Consider the following 22,696-nt stretch of genomic DNA (forward strand, 5'->3'; position numbering starts at 1 on the left):
GAGTTTCCTCCTCTGTAATCACATCTGGCTGAAGCTGGAGCACTATAAGCTGGGCATTTTCACAAGGCTGACTTGCGTTAAATAACCGCATTCAGTACAAGGTATTAATATCGACGAAAATATTTTCCTTACATTTAGTTCTTCCTGGTTTTGATTCAAGAAACGTCTCCCTTTCTTTCATCTCTGTTTTCCCTCAGTAGCATTTTTAACTGTGGTCGTGATGAGTAATCAGAACGCCTTTGTCAGGCCTGCCGGTTGTTCACAAAGCCTTGGTATGTATTTGTGTGTCTGCAGTGCAAGGCTAGATTCCTGCTGCCATGTTGTATGGCAATTTAGCTCTGAGACCCAGACGGAGGCGTGCTGCAACATGTTTGATAAGGGCCCTAGTCACACCGCTCCCTCTCCGAGGACAGACCACAGCCGTCACTATGTGCCATGCAGTCCGGAGTTAAACACAAGGGCATCTTTGAGCACAGCGGAGAGTTTTTTTAGCTCTTTCGGAATCCCAGTCGAGCCATCTAAATGCAGACAGAGACAATGTCAAACATTAATCTCATTCATGATGATGCCGTAATATGATACATGTGGCACACTTGGTAAATATCATCGTCTAGACGAGGAAGGAAGTCCAAAACAGAGACTGGTTGATGCCGCTTACGTTGTCACGGACACACTGCCTCTTATTTTTGGATCTGATGCCTTAAACGGACCTTTTTTTTTACCTCATGACTGAATACAGGTACTTGTGAGTAAAACATGAGTCACCGCCGGATGAAATCATCAGAACCGGCTCCCAGCATCACTGGCTTCTTTTAGGCGCAACAGCCTCCTATTAATACGGCTCCGCTCCAGGCACGAGGAGAGGGCCATTAAACGGCGGGGACGTTTATGAAAACGTGCAGCCGGCTCTGAAGTGTGCTTCTGAATTGTGGTCTTTGTGAGCCTAAGCTAGGGTGGATTTTGCCAGCCAGGCAGGAGGAACAGACAGAGGCTGTGTTTAACTTGGTGGCTTGCCCGTTTGTGCTCTTTTCACATGTATGGCGCCGTCCTGCTACTAAACAGGCAGCCTTGTATGCTGAGGCTCGAGCAGTCATAAGGAGAGTGGCCCGTTGGATACAGAATTGATTTCAGTTTCGACGTGGGAAGGTTATTGTCTCAAGCCAAGCTAAGCATGTTGTACTTTTTAAATAAGAGTATATGCTTTATTCAAACTTACATTCAATCATGCTCAATCATGGCTTTTAGAAGTATTTCTCTAGTAATACAAAGTTAAATGATTTATTTAAAACAATGTGAAAACTCAAAACGGATAGTGAGTATCAGATAAGGGCTACCATTGTTTTGCATCTGCGTTTAAACCGTTTGTCTCTTTTGACTTTCATGTCACGCTTGTAAACAAATTATTATCTTCCCCTTTACTGAAACCGCTGCATTTCAGTATTTTCCTGAATTATAAAGGTCAATAATCTTAAAGGAAAACTAATTATAATGTCTGACAACTTGAATGCTTGGAGTCTCTTGTGTCTAAAGTCCAGGTTAGAGTACAATGTTACAAATGCCCACGTGCTGACCACATGTTCCAAGCATTTCTTCAAAAATTACACGTGGATCCGGCAACACCGAAGAGTGATTTATCACGATATCTTTGAAAAGCAATGCTGTTTATGTGCAGACGTTTTTTTTTTTTTTAGCAATAATATCACTGTCCTCTACCCTGATTTTTTTTTAACCAGCCAGTGTAGTGCACATGCATGGGAAATTAGAGATAAACATACATTGGTTCTGTAGGATGGTTTTCTATTTTGCTGCTTTTATAAGGATTAAATTTAAATAATTTATTTGACCTTAAATAGCTTCTTTGTTTCTTTACAAAACTGGCAAACATCAAATTGACATTTCGTGAGTGTACAGTCATTATTCCATGATATTGGGTATGCAGTGAAGAATGAGAGTGAAACATTTTGTGAACGAACGAGCTTCCATAAGTAAAGATGAAGGTCACGCATGTACTCAGGCTGAATCATTTTCCCCAACTGACTGGCTGACACTTCAAGGCGACCCACTGTGAGAACTTCCTGCTACTGTCAGTGGAAATACTAGTGTGGTGGGGGCAGGGGGTTCAGAGGGGAACCTTCCCTAAACCAAGAGAACAGCTACTCTTTTCCTCCCGTTTCTTTTGGTTTTCTCGAAAGTCTCACTCTCACCCAGTAAACTTGGCACCGGCGCCACCTGCGACAGCACTGAAGCTGTTCTAGCGCAGGGCAAGTCCCAGAGCCACTATTATTGTAAGCCCTCCCACACCCTACATCATCCATTACTTCTCCCTTACTCAGTTCATAGGCATTCCAGTGGTATTTATATTTCCCTCCAGAGCAGGGGGAGGCTGTCGAAGCCCTCAGACAGACACTGGATTCAGCTCAGAAAGGTGGGCCGTACTTTCCCTGCTTCCTTGCGATTGGCCTCCCCGTGGTCACGTGGCCTTTTAAAGCACTGCCACTCCTCCTCCCTGGGTGCCACTGAGCCATCCCTCACAGCTCTCTTTAGGCTTATTGCGCATGTATGTGAAGTTTTCTGTTGTGTGTGGGTGAGTGTGCATCAGGCACTGCTCAGGGGCTGGTTCGGGGTAGACTACAGCTATGTTTCGAGAGCTCCCAGAGTCCACAGGCAGTGACTGCCTGAGCAGCATGACCCCCGAAACAAAGGATATCTACCTTAGAATGGATCATTGCCGCAGGCGCTCTGGCTACAGGCTGGGCAGGATCATTGCCAGGCACCAACTAGTGAAGAGGATTGCTGGAGGTAGGAGATGCGTCTCTGGAAAACAAATGACAGCTCAGCTCACTGCTTCACTGTTTACACTGGAAGCAGGGGTTTCTTTTAGGCCCTGTTGGGTTTTCTGTTTAAATTAACTCTTATAAAGCTTCAACGAATGCTCAAAACTCAATGTAAACAGATCCGCATGGGTCGGATTGTGACTGACCATATTTGTCAAATGTCACTTAGTCTTTTCTGTGTCTGTATTCATCTACAGAAAGGGGAACTATTTGATAAGAATCATAATTTAAGGCAAAACACACACACTGTGAACAGAGTGCGTTTGTGTGCGTTAACATAAAAGAAGGCAGATATAACCTTGAGCCAATTGGTAGTCAAGGGTGACGCCTTAGTAAATGAGTAGTATTGACTGAGTATAACAAATAGTAATACATGATAAGCCTTGGGAAATAACCACGCAAGGAGCACTGCACCCAAAGTGTAAACAAGAGATATCAATGAATGTCTTGCTTGACGGTTTTACAACCCTGCAGCCTAGTTGTGCACAGCTGCTTGGAGCCAGGAGTGTAGTCACAAAAGTTGTGTTGCAGAGCTTGAGCTTGAGCGTAGCTTTCTTCAAAACTCTAACATCTTGTTGTGAAGTTAAACCTTGGATGAGTATAAACTCCTTGAGACCAAGAGGGGTTGGGCATGGCTAAACAATAAGGAGTACAAACTGTCTCATGCCTTGGTTCTTCCTGCGGGTGCCACCACCTTGATGCTGAATCAGAGGAGTGACAGCAGCCAGATAGGATAACAAACTGTGTGGGTAAGGTTTTGTCTATCACCACAGAGGACTTGGGGGGGAAACTGCACCTTTGATCCCAGTGGAAGATATGTTTTTGTTGTGCATATTTCCGAAGATGCCCTGAAGCTGTGTGAACACTCTGCGTTTGGTTTATTTTGAAATAAATCGACTTAAACTGATGGTGAGAGAGGAGATATGTAATCTCTGGCCTGTGTTTGTAAGATTACAGATGTTTTTCGTCCGGCAACACAAAGATGCAATTTGGCTCCTCTCTGACGCGAAGAAAAATATCTAAACTTAAAGGGTGGTTTAGGATTCTTCTGTCAAAGAGGAATTTTTCAACAATTGCTGTTTTTGAATGTTGGCTGTCACTGTTGCGTGCTTGTAGGAGTTCTTTCTGACATCAACTAATATTGAATTTAAATTTTTTGTACATGTCTTTGTTTTACTGAAACAAAAAACACTAATCGTGGGCAAGCTGGTTGGAAATGATTCCGATTACGAAAAACATTGCCAATAATGACATGGAAACCAAAGGCACCTATCCCTTACCTTTAAAAAAACAAAACAAACAAAAAAACAAAAACAAAGCCAGACTTTAGGCAACCTTTTGCCATCTCGTTGTGTTTTCTGAAAGGACTAAGACACCGTGGATGTGTTGAAGTAAACTCAACGCTGTTTACACCACAGAGTTGCCAAGCTGGGTAGTCACAGGCCCATATTGGTGATGAAGAGCGGATGTGATGATTAAAGATGCTCTGTGCAACCAGCTAGCTGGAGAATCTAAAGCCCACTTTCTTATTCTTACTCAAAATGATCGTACTGTGAAAATTTTTAACCCTGACCAAGACTAAAAGATTGATATTTTAGTGTACCAGCTGCGATTTTTATTTTTATTTTTTTACCAATCTCCTTGTCTGGTATTGGCAGTTGTTTTATTGGAAATCCTACATAAAATGCAACATTTTGCTTGCTGTCTGTAAATATTAAGACGTATTGGTGACGATCAGAATTGTGATTGTGCCATTGAGTTGACTCCTGCATTCCTGCTCCATGAGCCTGTTGACAGTGTAGGCCTTAAGTGAATGGGGACCATGGTGATGTGTGAAATTACTCACATACTGTCTAGGGATGCCTGTTCATCTTAGTCATTTGGCTAAGATGAACAAAGCCGTTTGACACCAGAGCCCTCTCGTGCTATGGTCAAAAAGAAAAATCAATCCAGCGTCTCAGCATCTTGAGCAGCGGATAGACTAGTAAATTTACACAGACATACAGACATTGTTGGACTGTTATGCAAGTAAAGATGTCTGCCCCCACTTTGAAGGAATGTGTCTCTTTCCTGAAAATATTCTTCATATTTCCGAGGAGCATTCCATACGTTGGTATTTTGGAGAGGTGCTGCTGCGTGGTTTCAGCTTTCTCCATTTTCGTGCTTTAGCGTCTCGTTTTTCAGCCCATCCTAAGGTGAAAAGGACTTTTTTCATCTTTTTGTACATAGTTTTGAAACTGGATAAGGACGTACACGTTCAAAACCCCAGAGCATATTTTTGTTCTTGGAGACACTGATAATTACTGAAAATAACTGCAATAGCCCACTAAATTAATTACGTTGGACAGGTTGTTTTCCTACAGAATATACTGGACCACAATGGAAACCCGGCAGTTGAATGATTCACAGACCGTTATGAGCGTTTCCAAGTGTTCCAGCTTTGCCAAGAAAAAAAGAGAGGAGAAAAAAACAAAAAAGCTCTGGAAACTTCATCAGTATATTGGTGGAAACCCGAAGCAGAGCTGAAAACCACAGCGTGACTAAAAGCTCGACCTCTGACTGCGTTTGGTGGTTCTCCTCGCTGAGAGGTTGTGTCTCGGACATGAAGCCCTAATACCATGCCCGCTCTTTTTAAGACAGTTTAACCTTGATGCTAACAGTCGGCGTCAAACTTTGTCCTTCTATGGCTGGAAAACTATTTCCTGTGAAGTTGTACCCATTTACAATTTATCCTTTGCCAAATGACAAGGGTAACTGTGTGCCTCGTGTCTCCATTTAAGTGACTCTACCTGCATTATGGAAATAGATATTATGTCATAGTTTATGCAATCACGGGGTAAAGCCTTGTGTCTCACACTGTGCCCTAAATAATAATTTGCTTTAGTTTGTCCGTTGTGTATGTTTTTTAATTCAGCTGTAATGCCTCCATTTATTGCTGTTTTTTTTTGTTTTTCTTTTTATCTACAACTCTTTTTGGGTTTGTCATTGGGGTTCCAGTCACTTCCCTCTTTTGCCTCTCTGTATACCTTTTGTAGTTTTGTTTCATAACCGGCTTTTCGAGTAGAAAAAAGAAGTCACCACAGAGCGTTTCATAACATCCATGCATCTGTTGATATTTGGGACCAGCTTTCAAACTGATTATTCAAGTTAATTTTTCATAATCTATCCATTGTCTACTTTTAAGAAACTGTGGTCATATGACTGAAATAAATACCATCTACATGCAGGGAGTTGTGTCATCAGGATTCATCGTGTTTTCTTACACTTTGCTGTCTCAAATGGGAATCAGATCTTCAATCTTCAATGGAAATAGGGTGTGATATCAGATCTTTAGAAAAACTATACAAATCAATGAAACTGCATGTAATATTTGTACATATTTTATCGACACAATTAATCAAAGATACTTAAGATAAATCAACAATTACATAAAAATGGTAGATGGAAGGAACAAAATGGCAACACATGAATGCAGGATTGAAATTTTGGAATCCAAAAGTAGACTCCGAGCCTTGTTCTGATGCTGTGTTCATTTGTTCCGCCAATCACCATACATCAGGGGTCACTGACCTTTATGAAACTGAGAGCTACTTCACTGCTGTTGTGTCACACAAAGGCCTACCAGTACTGACCTTTGAACGAGAAGAGTCAGAGCTCACCTTAACGTCATGTCAAATAAACGCACATTTCATGCTTTGTTATAGATATTGTCATTTTTAAATGTATATAAATGCAAGTGTGAATAAACAGGAAGAGTAATGGAATTAAAGAAAGTTTTAGATGCAGACTCGTGGGCACCACATGTGGTCCTCGGGGGCTAATTGGTGCCCGCGGGCCCCATGTTGGTGACCCCTGCCATACATCCTTTGTGTCTGGATCATTTATTGTACATTTAGTTCAGGGGTCTTCAGCCCTGGAAATCCGAACCCACTGTCCTGTATGTTTTAGGGAGTTTTTCTTTCCCCTACCTCCACACACCTGACTCAAATAAATGGATGATTAACAGGTCTCTGAAGCGTTTGACGGCTGCTGAGGAAGGCATACAATCACTTAATTCAGTTGTGGTGGAGCAGAGACACGTCTAAAACATGCAGGACAGTGGGTTCCGAGGCCCAGGGTGGAAGACCCCTTGATTTAGTTGATTTCAATCTATTCCCTGGTGAGAACAGCACAAAGGCCAACAGCAAATCGTTCTGCATGAATCACTATTGTCACTCAGTGACTGTAAGGTGAATACAAGTATTTGAAAGTTTTTCAAACGCTGAATTGAGAAGGAAAACCTGCGTATAGAATTGTCTGAACAGGATAAAGTGCTCGATCTTCGGAAGAATTGAGAAGACAGCAGCACTCCTCCCTATTTGGTCCAGTAGCTGTACTCTCTGTCCTTTGACTAATATTTGCAGCTGTTAGAAAATTCAGCTGAAAGTGAGTCTGCATTGTTCTCTCCGTTGGAGAGGGGCTGCAATCTTAAAGGGGCTCTTCAAAGTAAAGAATAGTTAGACTCTGTCCTCTCGCCTCTCATCACTCCTCTCTTATCTAGATTGCATTATTCATCAACTCTTCGCTGCAGCATGGGCTACATTTCATCAGCTAAGTGTGAGACACAATTATCTGCCTCTTCATTCAAACCGAGGTTTGAAGATAAACGTGTAAGGCAATGAGCCCGTTGCTCATGGGGATAACTATTTTAGATCAGGTGTCAATCAGCCTGTATTGTCCTTACTGAAAGGACATTTTTAACTATAGTTGTTAAAAAAAATCTAGTGATTCCACCATTTTCGTAAAAACATTTCCATGAAGAGCATGAACAAAGGTTGGCCTTTTTTTTATGCATCCCAATGTCAGGGTTTCAAGAATAAAATTTGAATTCATCCTAATAACATTAATGTGCTTAGCTGTTGTGCTTTGGAACTGTGCGCTGCAGGAAAATGCTGCTTTGAACTGATGCTCTGTGTTGGAATTTAATCAATGTTTCACGGAAAAGCTTTTTAAATGAACTGGTAAACCTTTAGTCAGAGGGAACCAGTTATTGGGAGTGGTGCTTTTAGTCAAACATGTTTGCTTTTGATTAGGCCTGGACGATATAGGAAAAAAAAGCATGTTGATAAAATAGAAATCATACTGGTCGATATTGATAATTCTCAAAAAATTAGAAAGATGATGACCTATATTTAGATAGGCTATTGAACACAGAAAGACAAAATTCAATCTCAACCCTTGATTCAACCAACTTATACCAAAACTGAAAGTTTTTTAAAAAAGTAAAAAAAAAAAAAAACACAGGCTCTCCGAATTCTTTGAAAGGGGCAGAGCTTAGGGGCGGAGCGTTCCTGTGTCTGCGTCTGTGATTGGTTGGGAGTATTTAATGACTGGAGTTTTAATCTACATCACAGGGTAGAATGCAAAAGGAATAAAAACTGTTCCATATCACTTTTTATTGACGGTTTTTCCCCCATTTCACCACATTATTGTTATTGAATTATCGTCTGGCCCTACATTTGATAAAAAATTGAAACGAAGCGGCATAATTCAATTGAAGACGGTTGTGAGAGACTGCATCTCCTACGTGCTGCATCAGAATTAAACAATGTTTCTTGGCATGCTGATGTTATCAACATTTGCATTTACTTATTGTGAAATTTTATGTCCAAAGTCAACCGTCCTTGACAGGCAAAAGACGGAACGATTCAGGCTTGCATTTGGGCAAGACCAGCGAAAACTCAGCTATATTCTTTGTGCTAAATTTTTTATTAATACTTTAAACAGTGCATTTGAGTGGTTGGGCTTTAGTTTCTACGTTTAAGCCCTACCAACGCATGAGGAAATGATTTAGGAATCCTCTAGCAGTCAGGACCAAGCTTTCCCCAACCCACTTCTTTGGAAGGTCACATCCAGAAATATTCTCTGGAGAGTCCAGCTTCGTACTTGTTGCAGGCTGAGATTAGGGTCTGCATACAGAGCCGTTTGTCCTGACAGCTGCCACATGTGCACAGCTAATCATTTACAAAGTGCATATTTCAGAAATGCCTCTGCTGCACTGTAACAGGAACTCAAAGTCACACATTAACTCGGAAACATACAGTACTTAACTGTACAGTACTTTCCCAGCATTTGGCACATGACAGAATTTCACACATCTTTGCCTTGCACCAACTGATTACAAACTACATGCTAACATCTACGTTATTTGTGACTGAAAAAGTAAGATCAAACCAAGATAAGTGCGTCGCTTGCTTTCCTTCCCCTTTCTTCCTATCTAGATACATGTTGAAAGGGATTTCTAGTGATGTAAAGACAATATAGTTAAAAAAAATATATATAAATTTAAGTTTTGAATAAGAATAAAAATGTACCCTTAAATGGCAAGCAAATGCATGATGAATTTCAACAGTTGGCTGCCCTCCTGTGGTGGAAAAGCTCCATTGCCTTTAGAAACAAGGCTGGAGGCTGCATTCATTCAGTTCCTGCGTTTTTCTGTCGGTTCACACGGCCATCGCTGTGTTGGAGTTCCCCATTTTAACTCTTATGATGCTTTTACTCTTAAGATGCTGTGTGTATCAAGAGGAATCATCACTGGGCCGCACCCTTACTTCCTCATACACAAAATGTCATGGTGTCCGCACTGTCCTCTCTGCTGCAGCTTACCGGCTTGTTGCATGAGTGCTGCAAGGCTCCTGATGCCGTCCGGCTGCTCTTTCATGTTGTTAATTAGGACCAGCATCCGTCGGGATGGCTCCTTGCCTTAATTATGGAGGTCCTGAGAAGGCATTCTCACGGTTGGGGCACTTGTTCTAATGTTAGCCCCCTCTGTACCCTCTGACTCTCTGAGGCCCTTCCAAAGGAAGGAGGAAACTCCACTTTAGACCCCTCTGGGAAACCTTCCAAATGAGAAGAAGGAGGACCTAATGAAACTCTGCAGGACCCGACTCGACAGAGGAGTTTTTTTTTTTTTTTTCCTGAAAGTTTGCCTTTGATTGTTCCCTCCATATTCTGCATTTAACAAACCCGTGGTCTCACATGAAAAGTGATTTGTAAATTATAGTTGTTTTTTTTTCTATACTTAAGATCTTCTGAGCACGAGCTGTTTGATTTGTGTGGGTACCCAGTCAATTTTTTTCCCCATGTGTGAGTCATAATTTCAGGTCAGCTGGCTAAGTGCTTGTCAGTAACTCATAGCCCCCCTTTGCCATCTTATATAGCATTGCTGGAAAACCAAATTACAGTGTTTACACAAGTTATCAAAGGCACAAAAGAATTACAGTCGCACAACCGTATATTATAATTGGGAAAACATCGTGACACGGCAAGGCATGCAGCCTATTGGGTTTTCACATTAAAGAAGAGATGTATGGACTTCACATTAGGTTGCAAACCGAAATTCAGAGCTTGTTAGAGGGATACTGTTAACTCCATGACCACAGGGGAAACCGTAGACAGCAGCTGTGAGGGAGGTGGCAATACAGCTGAAGAGAGGGAAGCCGAGAGACGACTGAAAGAGCTCTGACTTACTGAGCCACAGGGAAAAGAAAATAGGAGAAGAAACTAAGAATTTCAGTGGACAGAAAGGAGAACAGGGGAATCTTAGATGAGTCCTGAGCTCAATTTTCCCTTTCTGTTGTCTGTTTCCATTCTTTACATCTGGATCATGAGGTGGACAGATGTGCATGAGTACATTACCTTACAAAAGTGTTCATACCCCTTTGTCGCGTTTTCTCACTTCACTGCCACGGCGTTCAATTAATTGTAATGTGGTGTTATGTCATCGGCCAACACAAAACTGTGCATAGTTGTAAAGCAGAAGGTTAAGGACGCATGGTTTGCAACTATTTCTAAGAAATAAAAAATTTAATAGTGTTGTGTTCAACCCTGGAGTCTTTAATTTGTAGACCCTTCTTTCACTGTAGTTCACTGTAGTGGCAGGCCTCTAACAGCTTTGCAAGTCTACAAAGTTACATTTTTGCCTATTCTTTTTTTTTAAAATAGCTCAACCTCAGTCAGATTGGATGGAGAGCGACTGTATCCATTAATTGTCAATGCATTCCCCCCAAAAAAAAAAATATGGAGCTAGGTTTGTACTTTGACTGGGCCGTTGCAACAGGACACAAACATTCCTTCTCTTTTTATATAAAACATGCTAAATAAATGTTATCTTTAACTTTGTAATTTGTGTATCCTTGTAACATCCAATATATACCCCAGTATTTCAATTAAATGAACAGTTTGCATATTTTTGTTGAAAAGGAACCTGTTAATAATTCCAGGATTGTCCTATATTAAGGCTCCAACCATATTCTCATCAACTTGGCCCATCATGCTGTGGTGATGCTTTCTGAAGAAAAGCATCACCACAGCATGATGCTGCCACCACTATGTCTCACTACTGGGATTGTGTTACTCATGGTGATGTACAGCTGCAATTTCCCCTCTCAGGGTTCTGCAAGTAGGTCAAAAAGTTCAGCCTTGGTTTCATCTGAACAGAGCGGTTTGCAGTGGCATATGGCTAGCTGCAAATGGAACATCTTGGGGCTTGCTTAGATTCTATAAAGGCCAGATCTGTGGACTGCCCAACCAGTAGTTGTCCAATCAACAAATTCTCTCCCCTGAATCGAGGATTTCATGTAGTGGTATCAGAGCAAAGGGAGCCAAATACAACTGCCTGCCACACCCATTAGATTTTTGTTAAACTTTTCTCGCTCGACTTCACAGTTATGTACTACTTTGTGGTGGGCCAGTATATATAAATCCAAATGGAATCCATTGACGTTTGGGGTTGTAGCGTGACGCAATGCGAAAAAGTTCACGAATGAATAATCTTGCATGGTACCATATGACTAGCTTCCAGGATCCCTTTCAACTGGCTTCAAGTGTCGGTGGGAACTTGTCTGGACAAAATTAGGGAGGAAATCTGCAAAATCCAAACATGATGTCTTTATCAGCAAAGGAAGCAAACCCTTTATAAATTCAGCAAGGATGATTGTCAGGACTCCTTGACATGCGTGGGAACAGAGCTGCAGCCACAGCGTCTGGAAGTGTTTAGCGTTGGATGTTGCTGCATTATGTATTTCATAGAAAGCTCTACTGATTGATTTCTGATGTGTTCTGGGCTGTTAGTCAGGGCTCCTTTTTAATAAGGGGGCCTCTATTTATAGTCTGTTATATTTTATGTGCCAAAGGTTGCTGTCGGGTGACTTAAGGCGAAGAACACCTGTGTGTGCAGCTGACACCTCCTTTGGTCTTTTCTGTTTGCCGAGCAACCTGGGGGCTTCAACGTGTGTCTGTTAGAGGATTTTCTCTTAAGTGAACGTGAGCCACAGTAACGAGATTAAAGAAGACACTGTGTGGAGCTTATGGTTGAACTTTGAAGCTTTGGCTTTGCATAGGGGGCCGCACAGCCCAAAGGTTGTGGGCCAGTATTTGACTTCAGCCCTTAGCTGCCAAACCGATCCAGTGGGCTATCATCTTACCGTTTAGGTCAGGGACAATTTGTTAATCCCTCACCGAAAGGTTGTCGTATGATGGGAATCTCCACCGGGATGTTGCTCACAAAGTGTTATTTCCTTTAAAGACGCTTTGGAGTAATTTCCCATAAAACACCAGGCTCCCCTCCCCCCCCCACATGCTACTAACAGTAAATCCCCCTTCAAGCTTGAATCTCATTGTGTTCTCAGACAAGACTGTAAAATACATGAATCAGCTGCGATTCCCAGATTCCTGGTGACCACCTTTCCACAGGAAAACAGCATCGGTATTAAGGTCTTGGTGGTTTAATGCTGTTGGTGCGCGTTGTGCAGTTGGAAACCTACGAATGCTGCAGAAAGCAGGGACTGACCCTACCAGAGCTGACTGAGAGATAAAAGAGGGAGAGAGAGCAGCACAGAAAGAGCGAGTCGAGGGGTTGTTTCCCCCTAAAGATGAAAGAACCCCCCCCTCTCTCTGGGTGTCCTTCAAAGGTGAAGGAGAATGTTACCACAGCTGTGCTGCTCTTGTTTAAATTCAATACAGGATCTCGAGATGAAAACAGCCCAGATGACTTTTGACCCGGCGGGCTTTGGCAGTGGTCAGCAACAGCGCTCCAGCTCATATAGTTATTTGCTCTCCAAATCAATAAGCTCTGGCAGCGAGTGTGTGTCTGTGCGTGCTGCGCAACACAATGCGAGCGACTGTCCACTGTTGCTGCATGCTCATCCAGGATAAAAAATAAAAAATAAAATCTTTTCAACTCGTCTGTCTGTATGAGTCGATGTAAGTCACTTTGTAAAAAGCCTTGAGATGCCGCGTGATGTGAATTGATGCTAACTCAATAAACCGAATTGAACTGAAATGAAATGAAAAGCTGATCTTCACTCATTAGAAGCTGTTAATCAGACTACGTTTAAATTATAACAGCATGGAACTGGGATCTGACTTCCAGGAGAAAAGGACAAGACGTTTGTTACCTGCCAATAATGACAGGTGGGATGTTTAAAAGACGTGTCTGCAATCTGTGAAGGGAATGTTTTCAGTTTGTATCAAAGGTGCGGAGGGGTTAGGTGGACGATAATTCAATAACAATATATATCGATCGATAGACTTATGTCGTCGATAGAATAAAAGGGTCAATAAAAAGTTCAATAGAATAAGAGTTTTCCTTCCTTTTGCATTCTAGCCATGTAGGTTAATATTACAGTCATTACATCCTCCCATCCAATCACACACGCAGACCCCGGATCCAAGTTCCGCCTTGTTCAAAGAGGTCAGGGAGCACATGTCCTTTTTTTTCTTCATTTAAAAACCTGCAGTGTTGTTAAAAAGTTGGTTGAATAAAGGGTTGAGTTTGAATTCAATGTTTGTGTGTTTTGTATCTAAAAGTAGGTCGCTAAGCACCAGCATAAAATGGCCAGGGCCGCACTTAAAATATATATTTTGAATTTGTTGATCGTTATCGGTATCGATCATTGTGATTTCTAGTTTATTGACGTCGTCCAGCCCTAGGAGAGGGAATAACTCGAGGTTGTACAGTGAGAATCCCACACTGACCCACTTCTACTCGGTACCGGCTTCTTTCTGGGATTTCACCGTTTGTCCTGTAGCCTCTGAGCTCTTGGAGGTGTGGAGGTTTGTTTTCATCCACTTTTCACTGGCGACGTGCGGCCCAGTGAAAGGATATCTCCTGAGGTCAGTGTAAGGCGCAATGAAAAGCGGGTCCAAAAGACTCGCCGGCTCATTTGTATGTTGGAACATTTTGCTCTGGTGTCTTAGCAACACACCCTAGAGGTGACCATTTATAACCTGCGTCCCACGTCGACTGCTGTGGATAGCGGGTCCCTGAAGCGCTCCGCAGGATCAAATGAGGGGACTTGAGGTCCCCGGGGGGGATTCAGCACTGCCTCTCTGTAATTACTTGACCTATGAAACGAGCTAGCTCACGTACCAGTCACGGCTTCCACAATAAAGTCGCGTCAACAAAAGCCCTGTGTTGTTACTCACCTATGACGACGGACAATATTTAAGAGTTGACTCTTGCTCATTAATTCAGCAGCTTGTCTGTTGATAGACCACAAGTATGCTACCAACACAGTATGAGCTGTGTTATTTGGCTGCGGCGCCTCCTGTTTAGCAGATCATTGTAGAATACTTCCTAGAGGATATTGGATGCTGAGGAACATGTAGAGCTTAGTTAATTAAGACCTAGTACAAATAATGGGAGCATTTTATTCCCACGATGGAAGGTGAAATACTGGGGGTGCTGCTCTATTAATCCACCTTGTGAATAGTCTCCATTATTTTTAGTGCATCAGGGGCCCCCTTTGGAGAAGACTTAACTTATTGGACAGAGCATTTATGTAGCATTTACAGAACGATAAATAAGTGTACTATATAGTCATAAAATAACTGCTTAGAATTTAAGAGAACTACATCAGTATCAGTATCCTTTTATTGTATAGACTATGCAGAATATCTCCTTTTTGCAAAGCTTGTTTCACTCCAGTAGCTCAAAACGAACTGGAGCGAGTCTTTGGAAGTTTTTATAGGCGAAAATAGCTTTGCAAAGATTTAAGACCACTGGTGTTCATAAAATGATTTACGTGGATGGAAAGAAATGTTAACTGTGGCTCAAAATGCTTGAAATTATTTCTTTCTTTCTTTCTTTTTTTTTTCTTGCTCACCGACTTGACTCAGATGCTGTGAAGAAATGACCGTGTGGCCGTAGTGAAGTATTATTGGTAAAACAATGGAAAAGCAAAGTTTTGAGAACACAATTGCCTAGGACTAAATGAATAACAGAAAATTATTTGCTTTGATTCTTTTAATTATTAAACCATAAGCCACATTAGGTCAGTTAAATGAAGCAGCAGTGGTTTCGCAAAGCTGTTATTTTACCTTGCTGGACAATATTAGGAATGCATGCATTTTCCCCACTCTTCATTTTGTTTCCCATCCTCATGATTACCTCCCCTTGTTTTGTGAACTGACGCGGTTCTCACCCCTGTACATGTTCGTTCAGGGCAACAAGGGCAGCAAGAATTCATAAAACTGGCCATTTATATGATCTGTATGTAAAGCGCTAATAAATCTCTCTTTCTTTGATTTTATGATTATATACTTTAAGGGCTTCGCATGGTTTAGCTCCATTTCATTTAACTGATTTCCTCAACACCCTCACATCAGTAAGAGCTGTATAGTCAGTCTTGCATTTTTTTTTCTTAGATGTTTTAAGATTCAAATTGAAATGCGTGGGTGATTTGGCTTTTGCAGTAGCTGCCCCATGTGGGCATTGCTTAAACCATAAAGACTTTTGCTTTTGATTCAATTAGGGTATGAGGCTTTTTAGCGGATTTATGTTTTTGCCCTGTTCTGAGTCAATATTTTTTTCTACACATATTATTGCAACTTTTAAATTGAATTTAGCACATCTCGTCGTGTTGTTTTTATTTCCTTGATCTAGCTCAACTGTGAAGCAGCTGTTTAAAATCTGCTTTTTAAATACTTTATTTGCCCATCAAATATAGCATTCAAGCGGACCTTTGCACTATTTCACACACTGATATTGAGATAAAGAGAACTATTTGAAACTATTTTAGCGGCGGTTTGAGTAGCTGTTGCTTTTCTAGGTCATGTCATTTTCATCAAAAAAATTTGTGTGAACACAGTTAAACCATGATATTTTTACTCAAGGTTATCATACAAAGATAATCTCGTACTGACCAATGCATACTATACATACTATACATCTTTGTAAGCCAAGGGATAAAATAGGTAGCATTCTACTGCTGTACTGCCAGATATCATAAATCCATAGTCATGACTGTTTAGAAATAGGGCTGGACGATATAGGAAAAAAAGCATTGATGATTATCAACAAATTCAATATATATTTTAAGTGCTGTCCTGGCCATTTTATGCTTTTGCTTGGCAACCTATTTTCAGATACAGAACACACAAACACTGAATTCAAATTCAACCCTTTATTCAACAACATTTTTACCAGAACTGCAAGTTTTTAAAAAAGAACAAAGAATGTGTGCTCACAATCAGAATCAGATAATCCCAGAGGGAAATTACAGTTTCAACCGTCCGGGAATGATTTGACTGAGGCATTGCTGCCAAGGACCCCATCTACGCGGTTTCCATAGGGCGCTCTCTGAACTCGTTGAAAGGGGCGGAGCTTCCTGGGCCTGCAATTTTGATTGTTTGTTTTTCTCTATCATCAATATACGTCTATCGATCGATATATATTATTGGATTATCGTCCAGCCCTAATCTAAAATCTTCTTAAACTGATAGAACCAGCATTACAATTTCCTCTCACATGGTGATGAAAAGGGAGGGTTTAGTGACACAGTACTCTGGGTTCCCAATATATTTAATCATATGTTAGTGAATAAAGCTCATTAGATGTACATATCCTAAAGAGTAAATCCTTACCAAAACAATTACCACAATTGTTCAACTTTGGATGTCCCAGCGTGTTTCTGTTTTACAATCTTTCCTGAAATCTCTGACTAGTAAAAGACAAACCTGCTTTGCCTCCTGGGCACACAAGTTTGGTATTTATCAGCCGTCACATTTGTCTTTTTGGCTATAGCTGATCATAATTTGAGCTTCCCATTTGCTCCCATGTGAACAATTGCCAACTGAGAGACAGAAGGAATGTAGGACTATTTTGGGCATGAAACATCAGATGTTGTGGTTTTGGGGCAGACTTGGAGGAGGGGTCTACGTGTTTCCCCTGGCTGTCTGTCTAGTCGCAGCTGACTGCTCACTGTGAGTGGGTGTCTGTATGCTTCAACCTTCATCAAAGAAAAGAGTGGCCTCCCTTACAGTCTCCAAGTATGACGACACCTACAGTAGTAGTCGTGTCTGTTGTTTTCCCCATACTTATGCTTCTGTTTCTCTCTCCAGGTGTTCTAACAGACAACGACAAGGGTCAGTTGCATCTTTTCTTGTCTGGTTGATTCATTCTGCGGTAATGCTGTATGGAGCAATAGAGCCCGGGTATTTTTATTGGACTCCCATTTTACAGCTCTTTGTTTCTCTTTCGAGTTCTGATAAGCGCTAAGCGCTTTTACTGGTAAATGTTTTTTTTTATGGTGACTAAAGTGGATCACCACTGTCATCCTGTCTATGCTTGGAGATGAAGTCACAGTTAAGGCCAAAGTACCTCCAGAGAGGAAATGGCAGCAGCGTTACAGAGCGAGGAGGCAGGCCACATCTGGAAATCTCCTCCTATGATTGGAAATTATGGAAGGAGATGGTTTTCCTATGTAATCACAGCATAATGGGAAATCCCGATAATATAAAGTGCCTTTAGATACAGACGCCGCAAATAAAATGTTATTCGCGACATTTATTATATATCGATTTGCTCATTTCCTCGGTTGTAAATCCACTTAGAAAACAGGTCATTATTTTCTTCACAAAGTCAGCCCAGCGTCCATATATGTTTATTTTACATATAGATTATTTTTTGTGTGGCCTCTTCTCTTCTCTAAGCATGGGCCGATCACCAACATGAAGGCAAAGCAAGGATTGGAAACATTTTGTTTTGAAAACCACACACATTTTTCATCGTGTTCCTTTGGTTTAAAGTTCTTTTAATCAAGTGTGTGAGTGCCAAAATTTTTCTCCAGGTGGTCGGATGTAATTTAATGCAATGCGGTCCCTCCCCCACTTATTGCTGCATACTGCGGTTCAGCTGGATGAAAGAAGGATCTGATTTTCTTCGCTTAAATGGAAGGAAAAAAATCAACTGCTTGGAAATATTGTTAGCACTGAAAACCAAAACATAAACTAAAAGAGCATCACTCATAAATATTATATACTTACTCAGGAATTAACATCTGGCTGATGTAAAAAGAGCCTATGTTTATTGGATACTTTTAAATAATTCTACATATAAACATACAAATGCTATAGATAGCTTGTGTTGCACCCTGGGCGGTATTGCTATCTATAGAAGTGAAGCCATATTGCCTTAATCAAAAACTGTGGCTGATCATAGATAATATGTTAGAAATAATATGTTAGAAAGCAAAAAGGTGATTACCTACTCTCTTTTAAAATGATACTCCTAATAAAGATTATAACATCAGTTTACATAGAGGTCCGTTAGATGTATTGTCATTTCCATAAATAAGGATTGTTAGTTTATAGTTTTCCTATTCTTTGTCATCTAATGACATTTGTTTCAGTGTTTGTCTCCAAAGAGGTTGAAACAGAGGAATTTATCACTTGAGCGCAGTCTGAAGAGCTGAGTGCTTCAGCATGATTCACTGCTTCTGATTGCTGGCGGTTTATGTCATGGTTTTCCCCAACTTCAGCTTTCTACTTTTTTTTTCCATTTGGTTGAACCCTCGGGACAACATCTGGCGCTGCACTTTATTTCAGTTTATTTAAGAGTAACATTTCCCCACATCAATTTTTCGACCACATTTTTGATAATACATTTTGAAAGATTATAAAACGATAACCTCCTTCATGCCAGACCCTAACTCGGGGAATTGTTGTCGATTTTTTAAGTTCACGTCCTGAAATAAATACAGAAATGGAGAGAGAAACTATTAGGATTCAGAAGCAATCTTCTGGCTGCTGCTCCAGTCTTTGTCAAAAATGTGCTGACTTGTGTATGGAGGAGTTGTTGTGGGCAGAGCTGGGTAGGAGGGTTTGGCACAGCGTTACATGACGAAGGGGGTGGGGGTGGGGGGTGAGTAGGAGCCTGCCACTGTAAAGTGGGTTGGTTAAAAGATAGATTCGGGGTCGGGACATGCACATGGTGGTTCGGGGGTAGATGGAAAGAGAAAAGGAAAAGAGCAGGGAGCTGTGGATCTGACTTCAAATCGCCAGCTGTGTTCAGACAGTGAACAGGAATGTGGCTCAGCGTGGGAATGAAGACGCTCTGACACGCTGAGAGACACTCTTAAGTCTTGATGGATGCGTGAGCCACTCTGGCTGTAGGATGAAAATATCCCGTGAGTACGCAGCTATTGTTTAATGCAAGGAAACGAGCATGTCAGCTGATTCAAGAGTTGTTAAGCGAGGCATGTACTCTTGTATTGTTTTCGTTTTTGTACAAAACAGTGTAAAAAAAGGGGATTCCTGATTAAATGTTCAGATTTGTAAACTGTAATTTATTGGTAAAATAGAATGTAATTAAGCCTTGGTTCTTCTCAGTTCAGATTATCAGTGTCAGAGTATCCTTTCACCCCCCCTTCATTTCAAGTACTTTTCTACACTCCACACAAAGTCTACTGTAATTAATTATGATTATGTAATTCCATTTAATAATACCTACCAGCAGAAGGTTTCCTGAGAGGTATACTGGTTTGATCATGTCAAAATCTGCTCTTCTTTTTTTTGGTTCTGATGCCCGGCTAAGAACGGGCATCAGAACCACAACCAATGGAGACAGAGTGTAATGCAAAGTTTTCAGATAACAATATACAAGTAAATAGAAATATACTTCATAAAAAAAAAAAAAATCTTCATTTTATGCAGCTATGCAATGGTTGACTTCTGACATAATGCCTTATTCTGGTCCGAAAGGTTGCAGCCTTTTTTATCGACCATGAGTCCGTTTTTACCCACAATGGGATGTTTCTGCTGTGACAACGGCTCATTTCAAGTCATTTATAACATGAGTTTATGGTAGGAAAACATGCTTATGTGTTAAGCCACTCAAGCGACGGGGTTACTTAGAATTATTGAGATTTAATAGGTGTCCTAATCCTTTTTTTTTTTTTTTAACAAGAGTCAACAGGCCTGAACAGGAATCAGAATCAAAACCAATAGGAATAAATTGTAATACAAGGTTTTGAGCATTTTTTTTTTTACAATTTATTTCCAAACTCCTTGAACATAAGTCACTCTAAAGAAACATAAACAGATGTGCGATGGTTTAACTACATGGGTATGGAATAGCTTGTTTACGTAGTAGAAAGGAACAAAATGTCAACACGCTGGTACTAAATTAGGGTTTAAATCCTTAAATGGATAAATTGACCTAGACCTGATACATGCCATACTTACATGGTAGATTATCTAACAAGTGTTCTTTATAGCAAATGTTCCATAAGCTGAATTATAAAGGAAGGAGTCACCCCTTCCCATAGACGCTTCAGCCATACGCAGCTTTTGACATTTTGTTCTATTGTGTGGCAGCCAAACTGGGTTTCATTTCTTTGTGAAATTGTAATTCTATACCATGGACAGCTTTAAAGCTTTAGGTTGTGAAGAGCAAACACAAGTTCTCATTCTTTGGCACGATGCCCACCCCGGTCTTTTATCTAGCGAGATTTCCTTAGAGAGAGGATGAGAGGACAGAATGTCTCACTATCATGTTGCAGAATGCAAAACAGAGAGGGATTCCCATATCCAGTTACTGTTTCTCAGTGGTCCAACCTGAGGTCCTGGGACACAGGAGGGCCTGACAACGCTCTCACTATGCATTGCAGTTCAACGATAAAGAACCGATATTATTCACCTGGGAGCGAGGTCTAGCGGAGCACACAGCCTTTAGCTTGTGCTGACGCAGGTGGGGACACAGCAGAGTGGCTCCCGGCAGCAAACACATGTTGACTTATCTCCTGGTGCAGGGGTAAACAGCAGACATCCAAGGACGCAGAGAGCTGCTAATATTTATTCAGTTGTTGGTCAGTCCGGAGCCCAAAAGTCAGTTTTCTTTGACTTTTGATGATATGGAAGCAAAACAGCACTGGTGAGTCTGAAGCCTATGTATGAAGCAGAGGTGTGCCGTAGTTTTCTGTTCTTATGTGGAACTGTGCGATGGATGGCTGCGGTGATTGCAGCTGCTGTGTGTCGCTCACCGTTTGCAGATGGGATTTTGGATTTGTTGCAGTTTAACCGATGAGGAATTTTCTTCACATGTAGTGTTTACTCTTCTAAAACGATCCAGAAATTCTGGTGATGAAGTCGCTTTAATTCACAGTTAAACACCAAAATATTTTCTGTGGCTTCCTGGTCTGTGATGACATCCGATCATTTTATTTGCTTGATAAATGGATTGAAATTGGAGCTAGATAAATTACAGAGGAATAGAAAAAAAAAAAATCTGAACTGTGGTCACTTTTATTCCAAACATTATTACTAGTGACTTTTCCTCATAATAAAACATAATATATTTATTTGTTTTGCTTGACCCAGAATTTAGATTGTGACTTCAGGATTCTATTTTTCTTAAAAAAAAAGAAAAAAAAAGAAACAACATTATCATTACATTTTCACTTAATCTAATGTTGCTTGTGTGTTGTAACACTGAAGTGTCGGGCGTCATGTCTCATGTAGGTGGTAAATAATCCCTGACTCTATTAGCATTAATGGAAAGGTGCCAACAGTCTGTTTCCTCTGTTTTTCCCGTCGGTGTCTCTGAAGCTGGTGGAAAACTCACCGTGTAGGTCAGCAGAAGGCGTTTATGATCCAGAGAAACAAATCACTTCCTCTTTAGGTGTTTGTTGGCTTGGAGATAGGAAGCACTGACAATGATTTTAAGTGGTTTTGCATCTTTTGCTTGATATTATTTAGTTGAAAACAACTACCCTGTGATTTGAGTAAATTAAGTTAGCGGGGGGGGGGGGGGGGGGGTTGTTAGTTTTTTGTAACAGATGTTGCTTTGAGCATTTTTGTTGTTGCAACTTCATCTTCAAAATCAACCCATTTTATTATCTTCATTTATCTTCAAAATCAATATTTTCACCGGTTAATAGCCTGCTGAAACGAAAAAAAAAATCTTCACTTGCTTTTTACAAAATTCAGCAGAATCAAAGCAAGAAAATTATGGAGGCTTTATTACAAAAACACTTAGTGAGAAGGATGTTAAAGGAGGTCACAACTAAAAACCTCTGCATAATTATCTTTCTTCAAAGTAAGGAAAACTGTAGGAGATTGTTCAGTCAGCTGAACCACAGTGCGCAGCAGCATTTGGGGGAGGGGTGTTACTCTCTGCTCTATATAGCCATATAAAATTATGTTTTTTTTTTCTGTGCTTTCTCTGGCATCCTAAAAAGATATTTTGTGTTTTTAAAACCTAACTTTTCCCCCCCCCCATCTATTCTTTTGGAAAGCTCCCTTTAAGGAGATTGTACTTCCTGTTCTTTCTTTGCATTTGTAGAGGAATACCACACCAAGTCTCTGTCTGTATAAAAAAAAAAGGTGTCCACTTTCATTAGATTTTTTCTCTGTTTTGATTAAGGCTTTGGCGGTTTTGTCTAAACTGTAAATTAACTCATTTAATGTGGTTTATTTTCACTTTTCATCTCTGTCGCTGCCTTTGCAGAAATTGAAGCAAAAGAGGCGTGTGACTGGCTGCGGGCAGCAGGATTTCCCCAGTACGCTCAGCTCTTTGAAGGTAATGAAAGCACTCACTGAAC

General features: G+C 40.8%; 1 protein-coding gene across 7 annotated transcripts in view; it reads left to right on the forward strand.

The window, feature by feature from the left end:
- Positions 1–22,696, forward strand: part of stard13b (StAR-related lipid transfer (START) domain containing 13b) — a 111,358-nt gene that overhangs the window by 74,373 nt on the left and 14,289 nt on the right. For 4 of the 7 annotated variants that reach the window (XM_036149660.1, XM_036149659.1, XM_036149658.1 and 1 more), the window contains one exon: positions 22,603–22,674. In XM_036149660.1, coding sequence (XP_036005553.1) covers positions 22,603–22,674 — 72 coding nt within the window. Of the gene's footprint in view, positions 1–2,538; positions 2,800–19,060; positions 19,283–20,528; positions 21,028–22,602; positions 22,675–22,696 lie in introns of those variants that run through there. The other 3 variants (XM_036149661.1, XM_012858534.3, XM_012858533.3) reach the window with 3 other exon arrangements.

Source organism: Fundulus heteroclitus, chromosome 18, assembly GCF_011125445.2.
Source record: "Fundulus heteroclitus isolate FHET01 chromosome 18, MU-UCD_Fhet_4.1, whole genome shotgun sequence".
Taxonomy (NCBI): Eukaryota; Metazoa; Chordata; class Actinopteri; order Cyprinodontiformes; family Fundulidae; genus Fundulus; species Fundulus heteroclitus.